General features: G+C 40.1%; 1 protein-coding gene across 4 annotated transcripts in view; it reads right to left on the minus strand.

Moving 5' to 3' along the window:
- Positions 1–19,201, minus strand: part of Stk3 (serine/threonine kinase 3) — a 250,777-nt gene that overhangs the window by 169,730 nt on the left and 61,846 nt on the right. For 3 of the 4 annotated variants that reach the window (XM_036208144.1, XM_036208147.1, XM_036208146.1), the window contains 2 exons: positions 2,252–2,416; positions 1,610–1,777 (listed from right to left, as the gene is read on the minus strand). The exons of the other annotated variant lie outside the window; for it this stretch is intronic. In XM_036208144.1, the coding sequence (XP_036064037.1) occupies positions 1,610–1,777; positions 2,252–2,416 (333 nt within the window). The remainder of the gene's footprint in view (positions 1–1,609; positions 1,778–2,251; positions 2,417–19,201) is intronic. 4 annotated transcript variants of the gene reach the window in all.

Consider the following 19,201-nt stretch of genomic DNA (forward strand, 5'->3'; position numbering starts at 1 on the left):
ATGAACACCAGGCACACACCAGACATACACTCAGGCAAAATGCAATACATATTTAACAAACAAACAAATAAATAAATAAAACCTGAGAGGGGACTTCAAAACGTGGCAGGGATTAAAATGATGATTAAAAAAGAGAGTGGGAGAGCACGATATTCTAGGAAGAAGTTTGCAATATATATATAGTACATCTAGATATTCTAAAAAGAGAAATACTATATTCTAATACATTTTTACAACTTTGTAAGTATGAATTCAAACTCAAGTGAGTTTTAAGATCATTAAAGCAGGAACCACATACTTCAATCTTTTCAACCTGGCTGAGGGGCTTTTAATGGGCTGAACCATTTGTTTGGAAAGATTCACAATGGATAGAAACAGCAGTTCTAATGTAAGACTCACCTCTAGAACTCTGACCCTGTGGAGGGACTGCAAGGCATGAATGCAATCCAACCGCACCGCTAAAATAACTGTGGTACCGCGCCTCAATCTGGCACGGAGATTCCTAAGTATTTGCGATACTGTATTTATCTGTATCCTTGTAATATTAAACATAATTCCAATTTATTCCTCATTAGATATTTGAAAGTATCCTCTTCTTTCTTCCTCCATTTGCATCACTTGCCTGGCCAAGTCACCCTGTCTTTTCTATGACATATACACACCCTTCCTCCTTCACTCCTATATCCTTCCTAGGGTAACTACAGCCACTAGATGGCAATAAGTATTTACAAAGACAAAAGTACACAGCTATGCTAGAGAGTCACACATTGCTATAATTTAAAAACTGTGTCATTACAAATCCTAAAGCACAGCAAGCTAGACTTGAATATGCAAGGTATATACTTCAAATGCAAAGATTATCATAGGGAGGACTCCATGGAGGCAGGTAATGGTAAGCAAAAGAAAAAAAAAAGTGTATTTTAAAATAATCAATCAATTAAAGAAATATACCTAGTTCCCTTACAGATAGATAGCAACACTGAACATGAGGACTTTTAAAATTTTTATTTTACATGTTTGGGTTTTTGCCTACATGTCTGTCTGTGTAATCACATTTATGCCTGGTAGACACAGAGGTCAGAAGATGGTGGAACCCATGAAACTGCAGTTACAGACAGCTGTGGGCCTCCATGTGGGGGCTGAGAACTGAACCGGGACCTCTGGAAGAGCAGCAGTCTCTTAACCACAGAGCCACTCTCCAGCCACACTGGGACTTTTTAATATCAGCTTAAATAACATAGAAGGAAGAAAAGGCACAGAAAGGTAGGAACTGAGGACTGTGTGGGAAAGTGGGGGACTGTGTGGGGGAGATTTCTTTGGAAAGCAATGAGCCCAAGAGCAAAGAAACAATACATTTCTCTATTGAAAAGCAAGGATCTTGTGGGCAGTGTTTGAAGTGGAAGAAATACTGCTGGTTGGAGGTAAATGGCCCTCAGAGTTCTTTTCTCCCAAGTAATTATATAAGTAGAAAAGTAACAGATACTCATTTTTACAGTCTACTCCTTCTGCAAGGAGTCTACTCACAAGAATGCATTTGCTTTGTGTTTGCTACCATTACGAAACTGCAAGACTCAAAACCAGCGCATTCAGCAGAACACCATCTCCTTACCCTCATTGGATGTATGTCAGCATACGGGGGTTTTCCTTCGGCCATCTCTATAGAAGTGATGCCAAGGGACCAGATGTCAGCCACACAATTGTAACCTATCTCTTGAATTACCTCAGGAGCCATCCAAAATGGGGTTCCTATTACAGTATTGCGTTTGGCCATTGTGTCCTGCAATAATATTACATAAGCATAAATACTACACAAAACACAAAGGAAACAGGTATACCAACATGTGATCCCTAATAACATAGATTCTACTAAAAATTAACTATTTCCCAAATGTTTCAACTATCAACAAAAATGTTATAACATGACATATTGTAGGAACCTTTAATTGTAAAATGACCAAAAGCTTTTAACTCTTCATCATCTTATTAGAGACAGTCATTAAAATAGTATAATAACAACAAAAGCAATGAAAACCAAGACATTCAATATTGTTTCTCTTTCATAAACTTGAGCATTTTGATGATAAAATGTCTTTTATTATCTACTGAACCTAACATCGTAAATAGACTCAAACATGGCTTCTTCTCCATAAGAATAACGAACTTATTCTTCCATACTTTCTGAATATCAGTTTAGTCAAAATCAAGTCTGAAAAGAGTCAAAAATATATCCAAATTATTAAAGTTAACTTACTGTTAACTGGCCAGCCACTCCAAAATCTGCAAGCTTTGCATGTCCTTCTGTATTGAGGAGAATATTCCCAGCTTTTATATCTCTGTGTATTTTCCTCATAAAATGCAAATATTCTAATCCTTTCAATGTAGATTTTAGAATAGTTGCAATTTCATCTTCTGTTAACTGGAAAGGAATATTTTTAAAATCGTGATGAAATGCCATATCAGATAAAGTCACAGAAGACAACATTAGTAACAAGTTCATTCTTTCTTTCTTGTTGTTGTTTTTGTTTTCTCTGTGTATCCCTGGCTGTCCGACATCTGGCTCTGTAGACAAGGCTGGCTTCGAACTCAGAGATCCACCTGCCCCTGCCTTCTTAGTGCCGGGATTAACGGCTGTGCCACCACCACCCGGCACAAGTGCTTCTTTGTAACAGTCATTAAACCCCTATAAAAAAGATCAAGACTAATAAATCACCAAATTCTTACCCACCACATAATACTGTCATTCTAGTATTACATACTTTACTAAAGAATGGAATATTAAATTTCTTCACAATTATCTAAGACGCTTATAAAGTAAAAATGCATATCCCAAGAATCACTTTAACCAGAAGTCATCATTTCCCTTTGAGCCACTATAATATGTTTTCAATGAGTACTTCATTTACCTTTTTAAAAATCCTAGAGTGTAGCATGATATCCTGAAATAACAGTAAGTAAACACTGCTCTTCTTTCTAGGTTCCTATTATTAGAAAAGAATTTCTAAATCCCTTGTAATTTGCTGAACAGAAGAGATGAAAGGGAACACCTGGACACACACACACACACACACACACACACACACACACGCACGCACGCACGCACGCACGCACGCAAAAGACAGGGTCTCATGAAGCACAAGGTAGCTTAAAGCTTGTTATCGAGCTACAGATGACCTGAACCTCTGGTCTGCTGCCTGGACCTCCCCAGTGCTGGGCTTTCAGGGACTCATCGCTGTACCCAGGGCTTCATACATGAGCGCAAGCACTCTACCAACTGAACTATGTTATATCTCTAGCTCCTCTTTTTTAATTCATAATATAATTCTTTCATACTAATGAAGTGACTCTTGGTGGGACCCTGAACAATTAACAATAGGAAATGGTCACCAGAGGAAACAACCATGTTATGAGAGGGTTGGATTCTCAGCCCATCTTAGGATATGTGACTTAATCACCAATGTCCAATGACTTACCTATGCCTACATATGTGTGGTGGTATTGTGTTCCCTGAAATATTGTGCATGCTAATAAATTTATCTGGGGTCAGAGAACAGGACAGCCACAATATTAAACATAGAGGTTAGGCAGAGGTGGCACACACCTTTAACCCCAGCACTCGGGAGGCAGAGCCATTCGGATCTCTGGGAGTTCAAGGTCACATTGGAAATAGCCAGGCATGGTGCTCACACCTTTAATCCAAAGAAGTGAGCCTTTAATCCCAGGGAGTGAAGGCAAAAACAGAAAGATATATAAGGAGTGAAGACCAGAAAGTAGAGGCATTTGGCTGGTTAAGCTTTCAGGCTTTGGAGCAGCACAGTTCAGATAAGATCCATTGGAATGAGGACACAGCAGTTTCCAGTCTGAGGAACCAGGATCAGCTGAGGAATTGGCAATGTGAGGTGGCTGTGGCTTGTTCTGCTTCTCTGATCTTTCAGCATTCACCCCAATAACTGGCCTCAGGTTTGAATTTTATTAATAAGTACCTTTAAGATTCATGCTACACTTACGTTCTAGGTACAGACAAAGGCATAATTTGACAGAAAACAGGTGGTAGCATAAGAAGAAAGGTCAGTGACAAATACCACAGGAAAATACAGCAGAGAACCAGAGGAGGGTTGAGGTGCAACTTTGGATATTCAGGCATATCTGAGAGGCTATTGGGTTTCATGTTTTATAGCACGTTGCGAAGGGTGTGGAGATGGGGAGATGCCCTGAGGCAGACTCAAGGACTCACACTTTCTAAGCATGCACTGTCTCTAAGCTACACCTACAGCACCTACCCCTGAAAGGCATTTTACTGAGGTCTAATGATATGGAGCCAATTGTGTGAATGTTATGTTGAAACACAAAAACTACACTAGAAAAAGGTGGGGAGAAAATTCCTTGATTCAACTTCTCAAATCTTTTTAAAACTCAGAAAAGGGAAGGCACACTTAGAAAACTTGCTTTATTTAATGCATTATCCTGAGACCAGAGATGGAAATGGACACCGAAAGAAAACTACAGAACAGCACTCTTTTCTGCACATTAATGCAAAGCCATAATAAAATACTGGCAAACACAAGAAACAGAATACTGAAAGGATTTTATATAACATGATCAAATGAAATTTATTTCTCAAATTGAAGGATGGTGCAACATACAAACTTTACACAATGAAATACACTATCTTAACAGAATGACAGAAAAGAAACCACTTCAACCATTAACAGGAAAGCCAACTGACTAAACAGTAAAGTTTAACTTAATAAAGTATGATGATAACAACAGCAAGCTAAGGAGCATACAGAAAACGCAGAGCACACAGAGCACCATGAGTGACCGAGGCTTCTCCACTGAGTCAGAAACAAGCACGGATAACTGCTCTTGACATTTCTAGAGCACTAGAGGGTTCTAGGCACGGCAATGAAGCAAGAAAGAACTATAAGAATTAAAATGGTCTGTCTGCAGAACAACAACAAAACTAAAGAACTGTAAGAATGAGTAGCTTTAGCAAGATACAAAGTACAAAATGAACACACAAAATCATTAGCATTTCTAAAAAGAAAATTATAAAAAAAAAAAAATTCCACTTACGGTGACATCAAAAGAATAAAGCACGTAGGAGTCAACCACGTAAAGACTTACACAGCGAGAGCCAGGAAACACGGCTGAAAGAAGTCAGAGGAAATGTAGCCCATGGCCACGTTCACTAAGATGCCCATGTTACCCAAACAATCTACAGATTCAATGTGATCTCCATCAAAATCTCAGTAATGTGATGAAGAAACAAAGAAAAAGGTTAAAACTCATGGGTCCAAGCTGGGCGGTGGTCCCACCTGCAGTCTCGTAACTCAACAGCTGAGGTGGGACTGCCATGGCTTCCAGCCTTCCCAGGCCAGCCTGGGCTAAAGAACAGTCTGAGCAAACTGCAAGAGTCACTTCCTAATTTGAAATCTTACTATTTACTGGTATAAGGAAAGACATACAGATGATGAAATACAATGATGATCCCAGAAATAGCCTAGGTATATCTAGTCACATGATTTTCAACAAGCGTATCAAAAGCATTTAACAGAGAAAGAAAAATCTTTTCAACATGTAGCACCATATCCACATAGAAACTCAAAATGGATCAAAGATTTCAATGTGAGACTAAATCCAAACTGCAAGCAGAAGAGAAAGACAGTCAGAGCTTCACACATGGACAACCAGAAAGACACAAGCACAAAAGAGAACACAGCCGGGCGGTGGTGGCGGCGCACGCCTGTAATCCCAGCACTCGGGAGGCAGAGCCTGGTGGATCTCTGTGAGTTCGAGGCCAGCCTGGTCTACAGAGTGAGTTCCAGGAAAGGCGCAAAACTACACAAAGAAACCCTGTCTCAAAAATCAAAAAAAAAAAAAAAATTAAATTAAATTAAAATAATAATAAAAAAAGAGAACACGAATGTGGGGCTTCATGAACTGTTCCTTAAATCTGTGGAATCCCCAAAATAACAAAATGCAAGTTATTTTGTGATCAAACAATAATTTCCATCCAAAATATACAGAAAACTCTTAAAAGTCAACAACAAAAGAAAAACATTTGTTTTAAAAGGCAAAGGACCAGAATAGGTATTTCCTCAAAGACAAACCAACGTGGGTCAAGGTGGGTCAACAGGCAAAAATATGGACAAGCCTCACTTCACAAGGATGACCCCAGAACTCACAGAAAAAACAGATGCAGGTACATCGTTTTTCATCTCAGCATTCCTACAGTGAGATGGGAGACGGAGACCAAGAGTCAGCCGACGTTCCCAGGTCAGCAGGCCCGGAGTGCAGGACGCAGCAACCACAAGAGGAGCGGGTCTCAGCAGGGAGAGACTAAAGCAACTCACACAAACTGTCCTCCGAACTCCACACACCAAAGCACGGGGTCTCCATGAGTGTGTACGACATGCACACAAAATAAGAGTAAATATTTTAAATTATATACAAATGGCTAATAATCACAGGGAACGATCTTCAATACATAATTATGGAAATTAAAGTAATAACTGAAAACCACAAAGAGATGTCAATCCATTTTTTTAGAGTTAGTGTGATTATCCAAACAAAATAAAAATAGATATGGTAGTTCCTAAAATATTTAAACAGAGTGCCCTTTTCCATCTAGGGATTCCACGTCTCAGAGAATATACAAAGAACTGAAAACAAAATCCCAAAGAGGTATCTGCACCTGCATTTACATCGTTCACATAACTAAAAGGAGAAGCAAACTTCGATGTCCAGTGACAGATAAAGGACATTTATGTGTATGTGTTAGTTTCCTGTCCTACAACAAAATAACTGAGAGATTTAACACATAATGAGAAAAGGTTACTCTGGCTGTGTTTGCAAAGGTCTGGCCAAGGCTAAGAGAGTCTATTGGGCCAAACAGCAAAAAGACCGTGGTGAACAAAAATGATACATCACAAACCAGGTATAAAAGAAGAATGAGGTCCACTGAAGGTCTCCAAATCCTTTTTGTAGGGACACCCCTTATGACCTAAGGACCTCAAGACTCCAGCTGTGATTCTCTGCTGATTTTATGTGCCCTCGGTGTCCTGTCTCCTTCTTTCATGATGACAGAACTCAACTTAGGAACTTATACTCCTGTATGCAGATATATATACATACATACACACACACCAAAAGTAAAATTAGCCAGTCTGTGGTGATGTATGCTTGTAATCCTAGCACTCCAGAGGCAGGGGCAATCTTATCTCTGTGAGCTCTCTGGCTCCCGAAACTGTGATTTAAGGATACACCACCACCACCACCCATCCCAGGGCTCTTTTATATTTTACAATTTTTTCTATTTTATTTTAATTTTAATTTAATTTTTATTTTTTTTGCCAGAGCTGGGGACGGAACCCAGGGCCTTGTGCTTGCTAGGCAAGCACTCTACCACTGAGCTAAATCCCAACCCCATATATTTTACATTTTTGTTTGTTTGTTTGTTTGTTTGTCTCATCACCTCCCAACATTATCACCCTGAGCCCAAATCTTTAACTCATGGACTTTATAAGGATGTTTATTCAAACTATGACAACATATAACAGGATTTCATTGTGTCCCAAAAGGAAGGAATTTCTGTAACACACTACAAGGTTTGGCTTTTGTCTGCTTGCAATGTGATCTATACCCATGCCTCTTCCTCCTTTCTAAATGGTTTTAGTCACACTCAGAAAGGAATCCCAGCTCTTTATAAAGTCTAGGTCATGACCCCAGGTAGAGTATCATAACTCAATGGCGGATAGAGGGGTAGAAAACATGACAATGTAAGGGTCTCTGGTCTCCATTCCTTTCAGTCTGGCCACCAAGCCCAGTCCTGCCTTCTACCAGGGATCCCACAGCCACCGTACACGGCACACACCCAAATAAGGAAGCTTCTTTGGCAGCAGCAAGAGACCATTACAGAAAGCCACAACTAATCAAAATGTAGATAACAACTACCTGAGCTCCTCAGCCAAAACTGCTATGTCAACAACACACCACCTGCACCTAAGACTCAACCAGCATCATGGAAAAGGAGTGCAAAGATGTGAGAGCCAGAGCCCCAAGTCAGCTGTGAGGTGTGCCTTCCGCTATGACAGGGAAGCTGTGTCCATGGCAGCATGGCTGGTGAACGGCCTGAACAATTCCAAGAGTTGACATCCCAATGTAGTCAGAACAAGTTTCACAGAGCCCACAGCTACAAGCAATTTGCAATTGCTAAGGGAGAATAAGTCTTCCCAGGGATGAGCCCCATGACTCCAGTACCAAGCAGTCACTCCTAGAAACACATACACGCAGGCAAAACTAAACAGAGTCAGCATGTTGTATTTATGTATGTATTAGCTTACATGCACATGTAACAATGGCTGGTTAAAGAAGAGGGGCAGTGAACTTGGTGGGGGCAGAGAAGGCGAAGAAGAGAAAAGAGTAAAGATAAAACAATGCAATTATATTTCAATTCAATTTTTAAAATTTTAAAGATTTCTGAACCTGAAATAAGAAAAATTCAAATTCAAATGTATAATGGATGTGAGGTATTTCTAACAGGCTCACCTATCCTGTATCATGTGACGTCACTGTAGCCTTGACTCTGAACACACGACAAGTGTACCATGCACAACACCACACCAAAGAACACTGTCTCAAATACTGGCTCAGATTTGAGACTACTGTATATCATAAGCTGCAATGTTTTATTATACTTAGGAAGGGTTTGCTTACAGAAATATGATTTAAAGCATTAGTTCTCAACCTGTGGACCTAGACCCCTTCTGGGTCACGTGGTTCATACCTCCTGTGACTCCAGCTCCAAGATCTGATGTCCTCTTCCAGGCTCCACTGGCATGTGCTCATGTACACACACACACAAAACACACACAAACATACACATATACACACACACACACACACACACACGAGCACAGACACATGTGCGGACACAAAAATGCACACACACACACACACACACACACACGGGCACACGGGCACACGGGCACACGGGCACACGGGCACACGGGCACATGCACATACAATGCATGTGTACACACATGCACATATACACACATAATTAAAAGCTCCTTTTAAAAAAGAAGTGCACACAAAGCTACACAGAGAAACCCTGTCTCGAAAAACCAAAAAATAAAAATAAAAAATAAAATAAGAAAGAACTGCTAATGGCCTCCTGTACTTGGCTCTGACCTGAGAGGGCAGATCTGAAACTTAACTCCATTACGCTATCCTCCTGTCAGTGAGAAACCCTCCAGATCCTCCAAGGAGTCAGTCTGTTCCTCTTCATTTCACATCCCCCTCTAGTTAGAACCAATATGATTTCTAATCCCTCAGAGCCTGCACATAGCAGGGCTTGGTTTTACACTGTATGGTACAGTACTGTTTTAACAACCCATTTGAGTGTTGAAATGAAGAAATCCAGATGTGAAAGCAAAAAGCTCTAGGAATCTATGTAAAGCACAAAGACAGTAAAACCTGTTTTCATGGTCAGCAGCATTTAGCTCCTCCTGCCGTTTAAAGGGTGTGCTTATCCGATTCTGGCCATCTCTTTCTAAATTTGGATCCTGAAAATCTGAATGTTTTATGGGCTATGAGCCTAAGATACACTGTGGGTTTTGATTTGGTTTTTTATGTGTTTTTTTTTTTTTGGGGGGGGGGGGTCTCTTTACTACATTTTAGTAAAAGAGTTTGTTAGTTGGTTTGTTTGTTTTTAACACAAATCACTTCTGTTACTCAGGAGTCTTTCAACATTTTGCTAGATGTGTAAGAATATACAAATGGAAATAAATGGTAAATCTGGACAATTCCAGACAGGCAGCATTCTTTATAATTAGTAGCTTTGGTGTCAATTCCTCAGACTTCCCACACTGTGCTCTTAAAGCTCACCACTCTGGAGCCACAGCCCTATATTAAAAAAAGAATAAAAACAAATAAAAAGTTGTACATTGTAGCAACATATTAAATAGCAGCAATTATGATAGGAGGATGAAAACTTCAAGGTCAGCCTCGGCATCTCAGAGAAACACTGTCTCAAAAAATAAAAATTAAAAAGGAGTTTGGAGCCGGGCAGTGGTGGCGCACGCCTTTAATCCCAGCACTCGGGAGGCAGAGGCAGGCAGATCTCTGTGAGTTCAAGGCCAGCCTGGGCTACCAAGTGAGTTCCAGGAAAGGCGCAAAGCTACCCAGGGAAACCCTGTCTCAGAAAAAAAAAAAAAAAAGGAGTTTGGATGGGGAGGCTCAGTAGTCAAAGCCGTGAGTTCAATTCCTAGAGGAGGTAGGAAGCCAGAGGGGAGGGAGATATTTTTAACCTAACCAAAAAGGTCTCAGTCTAGAACAGTGGTTCTCAACCTGTGAACTATGACCCCTTTGGGGATCACATATCAGATATCTTACATATCAGATATTTACACTATAATTCATACCAGCAGCAAAGGTATAGTCAGGAAGTAGCGGTGAAGTCCCTTTGGGGTTGGGGACCGCAGCATTGAGAAGGCTGAGACCCGCTGCTCCAGGTCTGAGACAGACACATAACTGCTGAAGGAACTGGGGACAACACTGAACCCTGTCATAAGCTGGACTAATTAGACAAGATGCACAGGGCGACACCCGAGAAAGGAAGAGTGCAGTGCAGAGAACCGACGGCTCTGTGAAGACGAGCCACACCCGCTCTCCTCCAGAGACTAGAGAGCAGGAGAAAGCGGAGGGCTGCTGACTTTTAGTCCCAAAGTAATTCTAGCCAATCTGAAGCAACCAATCCCTGCCTGTTCTGTTTTAAACATAAATGAAATCAAATGAACTTTGGACGAAAGTAGTGTGTGTATCAAGAATTAAAGCTGCTCCAGGAACCTGGCTCTCATTAATGGAGAAGAGCTGAGAGCAGACAGGAACTGTCGATTACTTAGTGAACACTAACCCTGACCTAGGCGCCATCTGTCATCTTACCTGGTGCCTTTTAGATGCTCACTCATCATGGTATCAAAACATAAAGCAGACCTTCACCTTCCTAAGACATGGACTTTCATTTTTAAATAATCTGTTTTTAATTTTTATTTATATATAAATTATAGCTTTTTACTGAAAGTGGATAGATTTCATGTGGAATTTATTCCCTTTATTTAATAAAATTTAAGGTATTATGGTGGTTTTTCTCAGTTAAATAGATACAGACTCAACCATTTCAAAAGGCTGTGTGCTGGTAGTTCTGTGTCACGTGACACAGGCTACAGTCATCTGGAAGGAACCTCAGCTGAGAAACAGCCTCCCCCAGACTGGCCTGTGGGAAAGCCTGGGGTACATTTCTCAATTGATGGTTGATGTGGGAGGGTCCATCCCACTGTGGGTGATACCACCCTTGGGCTGATGGTCCTGGGCGCTAAAAGAAAACAGGCCAAGCAAGCAGCGTTCCTCTCTGGCCTCTGCATCAACTGCCTCCAGGAGCCCGCCCTGGCTTATCTCGGTGACGGACTTACAAGCTACAAGATGAAGTTAGCCCTTTCCCTCTCCGTGTTGATTTTGGGAATGATGTTTTATCACGACAACAAAGACCCTAACTAAGACAATCAGGTTGTACTGACAACCCTTGGAGAAAAAAAACACAGGAAAGACAGTCTACTCCCAACAGAAGGAAATAAGGAAGATTTCAGCTCTAGGATGGAAAAGTCACAGATCCATGTCAAACTAGGCTAATGCTTCTCTCTGTATATCTGTTAAGAAGCCCTTCAAGAGAAAAAGATCAGCAGGGCTACTTTGTTTTTGGGTTTAATTAGGTGGTCCTCAATACACTGGAGTTTAATTCCATTTTGTCACTATATGATTGGGCAATGTCATTTTTAAGTCATTTCAATGGCATTTTACAATCTGTTCTAAAAGAGAAAGAGAGTTTAGAAGCCACAAATGAAGCTCAGCAATCAGGGATGGAAATAAGACTTCTGTAGCTGAGCTAACGCATTACAAGACGGAAGTCTACATCTGGTTTCAATATTACTATGAATTCCCTGGCAAATTTAAAAAGAATTTCATTGTACAAAAACAAAAAGATGGTTTTGATAGGCTTTAGTCCTCTGGTTACTTTTGTTTCTAGAGTCATATGATTAGTATAATAATATGATACATTTAATATGTCACCCTGTATATGGTTTTGATAAAAAATGCACCCACCAACTTGTCTCAAGGGCAAATGCATAAATGATTTTAAAATAAACAGAAATCCTTAATGTTTTTAGTCAGTAAAAGCCAATGAAAGTGAAGTTTTTTAAGTTTATACAAAATTAGGAATTTACATTTCTAAAAATGAGTCAAACTTACCTCATCTTTTTCATTTAATCATCTATGCACATGAAACAATGTGTCCACTCTGTATTTAATACTGTTAGCTCACAGGGATACTAAAAGTTCACTGTGAGGGTGAGACTTAACATGTGATAATAAGTTACCCTACTATTTTCAGTTTCTCTTACACAATGATGTTACACAGGATCTTATTTAAATACATCTATTTATTTTGTGAGCATGTGTGTGTGGATGTCCTATTGTTACACATGTGTATGGAGTTTACAGAAGCCAGGGCATCAGATCCCGCCATGTGTGAACTGAGAACTGAGCCCAGGCCTACTGCAAGAACCAATGCTTCAGCTGCTCTGGGCAGCTCTCCAGTCCGCTTGCACAAGGTCTTCAAAACTGACCAAGGGCAGCAAGACGGCGCAAGAGGTAAAAACCTGCTGCACAGCCGGACGACCTGTACTTGATGCCCAGAACACATGGTGGAGGCGAGAACTGACTGGCAAGTTATCTGACCTCTTAAAGTCACTGTTGCACCTGATCACGTCGACTCACAGGCACATCACACACACACACACACACACACACACACACACACACACACACGCGCACACACACGTAACAAACAAACGAACTGATCAGAACTCAATAATGCAGTCCTTACAGGCCGTAAGCCTGTATCAAATCTCAGCTCTTTCAAAACAAAACCTTACATTACTCAAATCAAATGTATCTACCCACTGATATTAATTTATATTGACTGAGTTCTTACCATCCACTGCTCTACACTATCATTTTAGTTAATACCTAAACAAACACAAACACAGAAGGAAGGCAAGGAATGAACTAAAACCCTGCTCCACTGTCCCCTTCTTCATGATATTCAGGGTAGTTAGTGAACAAATCATATAATACTATGAGATGCTACAAAAACACTACGTAAGAGCCATCCTTAAAACAGACTATGTACCAAAACAGGACTCATAAAACCCAAGCCACTTGACACCCCTTCAAAGCCTTGAATAGCGCACAGCTGCTGCCAACCTCAGCCATTTCACTTCAGCATCTCCCCCACCGAAGGAAGCTTCACAGCTGAGACAACTTATTTGACTCATGAGGAGCAGTGACCAAGGAAAGAAGAAAATAGTATCAAATGCAAGGGTGGTTGGCATAAAAACATATACAGCCACCAGCCTCAGTGCCAGTCCAAGCATGAAAAAAGAAGTTTTAAAATGTGGTCTACATCCACAATAGACCATAAATATAAACAAAACCATGTCAGTTACAAAAACAATGGGACTCGATCATCACATTCATTAGACAAAACAAGACATAAAGACGTGTATTATGTTTCCTTTAATTCCAAAAAACTGGAAAATAAAAAGAGACAAGCCAGGGGCTTGTAAGATGGCTCACCAGGTAAAGGCACTTGTCCCTGAGCCTGGAGACCCAAGTTTAATACTCTGAACCCATATGGTGCTGTAACGGAAGGAGAACACCTGACTCTCCAAAGCCTTCCTCCGACCTCCATGTGCAACCACAGCGCGCACACACACACACGCACACACACACCACACGCACGCACGCACGCACGCACACTTGCACACATAAGCAAGCAAACAAAGAAAGATACAGTGTAATGGGACTAAACTGGGGAAGGAAAAGGAAAGAGCACAGCCAAGGTAATAACACGATCAAAGCACGTTCTGTACGTGTATGAAAATAGCACACCGATAGTCATTATCTTAAAGACTATGCAAAATGAGAAAGTGTGTGTGTGTGTGTGTGTGTGTGTGTGTGTGTGTGTGTTCCAGTAGCAGTGACTAGTTGCTGGGTTGGTTTTTTGTTTTGTTTTGTTTTTCTGGAATAAAAATAGAGCACATGGGAAACTAAGACAAAGTGGAAAGTGATCACACCTGAAATTTTAGGAAAAAAGCTCAGAGTAGAAGAACTATGATGTGGAGAAACAGAGAAATAATAATATTTACAGGAATACTAGAAGTTGCTGCAGAAGAAGCAGGTAAAATCCAAGGAAGTTCCACAGTGCAATTAATAGCAAACACCTTTAATAAAGCTAGAAAACCCAGAGAAGCAGAGAGACATCAGTGAGAGCCAATACTAAAGTACAGCTACTGTCTGCTTCCACAGCTGAGGCTGTGAGACCCCGAGCCATATGCATGGTCCATAAGCACTCAGACCCACCTAGACAACCGAGCGCACCAACTGGTGCTGCTGCTCCAAAGCAGAGACTAACATGCACAAGGCCTTGGGTCTGCTCCCTGGCCCTGGAGGAGTGAATTGGGAAAGACTGACACTCAAGGACTCAGAAATTCCCATTTCTCTGAATATATTCAATGACCATTAAAAATACAAATAAATCAATACATCTGTACCATGTTTTTGTAGCTTTGATTTTAATGGTCAAAAATGGAAAAGCTGGAACTCATTTTATCTAAGAGAATGAAAACTATATAAGCATTCAGTAACACTCACATAAAACTTTCATGTATTAGTATGAGGAAGTATCTAAAATATATAATTAGAAAAGAAAAAAGGAACAAAAAGAAAAATGGGAAAAGGAAAGGCATATAACACATGAGTTTTTTGAAGTCTAATGCTAGATGGCTACAATTTCAACAAACATAAAATTCTTAACTCATTATTAATTTAAAACAGAAGATGCAAACAGCATTTTTAAAAGACTTTAGCCTTAACAGTAATAAAGTAGTACTTTCACATGAAGCTTCATGATATAGAATTCTGGCACTTATCATCTTTGCCCCTCACAGAGAAACACTGATGTAGGTAAGAAAAGTAATATGATTTTACACCCATTTTAGGATTAGGAGTCTCAAGTTGAGTGAAATTACACAATGCACCCAGGTAATCAACATCCCAGGCACTGAAGTTTGGTTTTTTGGCTCCACATCCAGAACTTCCACACAGAAATCATTCCAAATAACCACTCCAAATACCTCACAGGCTGCGGTGAGTCATGGGTTACCACAGACAGGGAGCTCCCTGCATACCTGGCTTGACAAATCATCTGCCTACGGAAAAATGCACACTAAGAAAATAGTGTATGAAGGTGGGCAAATAGACTCATAAAGGGCAAATAGAACTGTGAAAAATGCCAAGAAGAATAGCAACAAAGGAGGAAACTGGGCAACTTACCAAGGGAAGACAAGAGAATACCACTGTAAATCTAATGTGCTTAGTTAAGGTAAAAGAGATCGTCTATTCGGAGAACTATGTTGTAACAGGAAAAATCATAAAGAAAAGTGTTGATAATCCAATCAAAAATTTAGAAAAACTGTAATGAAGCATGAAGTGTACAATGTACTGAACTGGAGATTAAGACATGGTGGCACATGATTGCTATTAAAAATTCTGATGGTCTAATCATGCAGTGCATGCTGTTATTTTCTTTTTCATTCACTTTAAAGCTATTGCTTTTTATACCGAAGAAAAGAAGAAAAAATAAGGAGGAAGAGGAGGAGGAGGTGGTGGAGGAGGAGGAGGAAGGAGAAGAAGAACAAGAGCAAGAAGAACAAGAAGGAGAAGAATCACCTTCCATAGGGAACACTCAACTCTGCTATGATCTGAATATGAAACACCACCTCCTAAAAGAGTCCTGAACTGAAGCCTTGGTGCACAGCTAGCTGCTGGTACCACTGAATTCAGGAACCCATCTACTGATGGATGGACTGACAGCTGAATACTAGGAGGTGGGGCCTGACTAGGAAATGAGATGACTGTGGCCATGACCTTAATGAATAGCTTGTCACTCCCTCCACCCCAGTCCTGAGATGAGCAGTTCTACTCCTTACGCTTCCCACCATGGTGCTTCTGCCTTGTCACAGGCCTAAAAGCACTGCAGGAGCCAAAATTAATCTTCCTGCTTTGTTTAATTTCTGGTATTTTATAACCATGATGCAAAGCTTACACTCTTCTCTGACCCTAGTACAGAAATGAACATACAGCAGTGCCTAGGACTAAGACTAAGCAGAGGGTTACGGACCCAAATAGAACTCTGGTCCTTAAGGCCCAGGAGTAGACTTCCTTGGAGAGTTCACCTCTCACTGACAAGTGAGCAATGGGCTCTTTAAGAAACACCAACCTTTTTGTCTCTATTGTAAGGAAGGAAGTTAGGGGCCCAACAGCTTTGACAATGTGGCTTTTTGTTTAGCAAATATACAAAAAAAAAAAGTGTTCTTTTTGGCCAGTCTAGCTCTCAGTCATCCTCCTACTAATACACTCTAATTCCCGTATAGTCGGTCACTGCTTCTCCATATTCTGACTATGTCTTAGTCAACCTCATCACGGCCACAAGTGGAGCCAACTGCCACATAACAGTGCTAATGCTCACAGTGATTGCTCAGGGAAAGGCACAGCCCATGCTGAAGCACTGAGGATCAGGACTACCACTCTCTACTGTTGGATTTCTAACTGAAATACAGAATCCAGGACGTTGTTGGCAGCCATCTTGTAGCTAGGAAAGAAAAGCTGTCATTAATATGATGGCATCACAAAAACAAGCTCTATTCATTCCTTTGACCCTAAATCAAGGCACATATGACACTAAGTTTACAAAGAATTTTAGTTACATTAGCAAACAGATTTCCTTTATAGTTTAAAAAAGAAAGTATAAGGCTGGGTGTGGTGGCACACACCAGCACTTGGGAGGCACAGGATGGCAGACCTCTGTAAATTCAAGGCCAGTCTAACCTAGATGGTGAGTTCTAGGCCAGCCAAGTCTCTGTAGTGAGATTCTGTCTATAAATAAATAAATAGATAGATAGATAGATAGATAAATAAATAAATAGTATAATGTAGTTTTCTATAACTTATAACCAACAGTTCAAACTGATATCTACAGCACCTGAAGCCAGGCAGTGCTGGTGCACAGCACTCAGGAGACAGAGGCAAGTGGATCTCTATGAGTTCAAGGCCAGTGTAATCAGAGGCTTTTCTGTCTCCCTTCCCGTCCCACAGTAGGCTTCCAAATAATCACTCAGAGGTTTATATAAAGTATAAATGCTCAGCCAGTAGCTCATGCTTAATACTTAAAGCTCTTACACTTAAATTAACCCATAATTCTTATCTAAGTTTGGCCATGTGGCTTGGTACCTTTTCTCAGTGTGGCATTCTCATCTTGCTTCCTCTGCATCTCATTGGTGACTCTTGACTCCACCGTTCCTCTTCCCAGAATTCTCCTAGTCTGGTCTCCCTGCCTATACTACCTGCATGGTTACTGGCCAATCAGTGTTTTATTAAACCAATTCAAGTGACAAATCTTTACAGTGTACGAGAGCATTATCCCACAGCATTTCCCCTTTTTTGTCTAATTAAAAAGGAAGATTTTTAACCTTAATATAGTAAAACAAAAGTAGTTATTAAGAATTACAGTAACAATATCTAATCCATTTGCATTTGACAAAATTAGAGAAAATACTTAATTATCTACCTTATCTTTGTGAATCTAAAGTTCTGTATCTAATTTATGATTTATTATAACTAAAACAAACTATAACTATCTAGTCTTCAACTTCATCAAAGTCTCCAGAAAGATGTAATGTTACCTAATGCCAGGGACATCAGGCTGTCTGGACAGTCACCCAAAGTTCCTCTGTAATGTTGAGGCATCCACATCTTCCTTTTTGATTAGACAGAAAAGAAGAAGTGCTGTGACGGTCTTTCTATACACTGTGAATATATGTTGCTACTATTGGTTCATAAAGAAGCTGCTTTGACCTATGGCAAGACAGGAGACAGCCAGGCAGGAAATCCAAAAGAGATACAGGAAGAAAAAAGGTGGGGTCTGAGGAGACACTGCAAGACCCCACATGAGAAGCAAGATGTAATGGAACTCAGGTAAATACATAAAGACACATAGATTAATAGAAATGGGTTAATTTAACATGAATGAGCTAGATAGTAATAAGCTGGGCCATAGACCAAACAACTTGTAATTAATATTAAGCCTCTGGATGTTTATTTGGGACTGAGTGGCTGTGGGACAAAGAAAAACTTCCAGCTACAACACAGAGAAACCCTGTCTTGAAAAACTGAAGAAAAAAAGAAATTAACATGAAAGAGGGGAAGTTCCTAGAATAGAGATTTGTGCACATAGAAAAACTAACTCCAGAAATGCTAACCATTATTCTGAATACATAACAGTGAGAGATCTCTAAACTGACTCCCATGTTCTGCCCCTAGACAAAAGGAATGTAATATGTGAAGCCAGTGAAAGTACAATAAAATTATCTTTTACAAGAAACATGGAGACTGTTTAAAGGTCTCCATTTTGTCTCTTTGCCTATTCTGCCCAAATTACATGTTTACTTCAAATTGAACTGATACTGTGTTCAGATTTCATTTCAGAAATCCTCAAATGCTTCAAATTCCATTATTTTTTATGATACATAATACAGTCAAACAGAATAGTGACCAAAACCCTTCAAAAATAATATGGAAGGTTACATGTAACACTTTACCTGAATACCAATCAAGCTTCACATTCCAACTGCTTTAAGATCCAAATTTCTCTCCCTCTCCCTTGTTGAAAAAAACAATACAAGGGAACAAGGACTCTTGGGTATTCAGGATGAAAGAAAATGGAATATGGCAGAGCAGGTTTTCACTCCACGTCATCCCACCCAAAAACCAAGATCCAAGAGTGTAAAGTATCCAAAGTTTTAAGCAATAAAAAAGTTATAGGGTTCTTCTAAAAAAACACAAACCTTCCTCTCAGCACAGAGTACATATATTAGGAAACATAGCTAGAATATTTTAACTGTTATTACATAAAAGAGGGCAGAAAGAGTTGTCTTTCATGAAATCTGGGCTGCACATGTCTGGCAAAGAAAAAAGATTAATACTATCTCGAAGTCCCACAGCTAGTGATCTAAAAATGAAAGCT

This window comes from Onychomys torridus, chromosome 16 (genome assembly GCF_903995425.1).
Source record: "Onychomys torridus chromosome 16, mOncTor1.1, whole genome shotgun sequence".
NCBI lineage: Eukaryota > Metazoa > Chordata > Mammalia > Rodentia > Cricetidae > Onychomys > Onychomys torridus.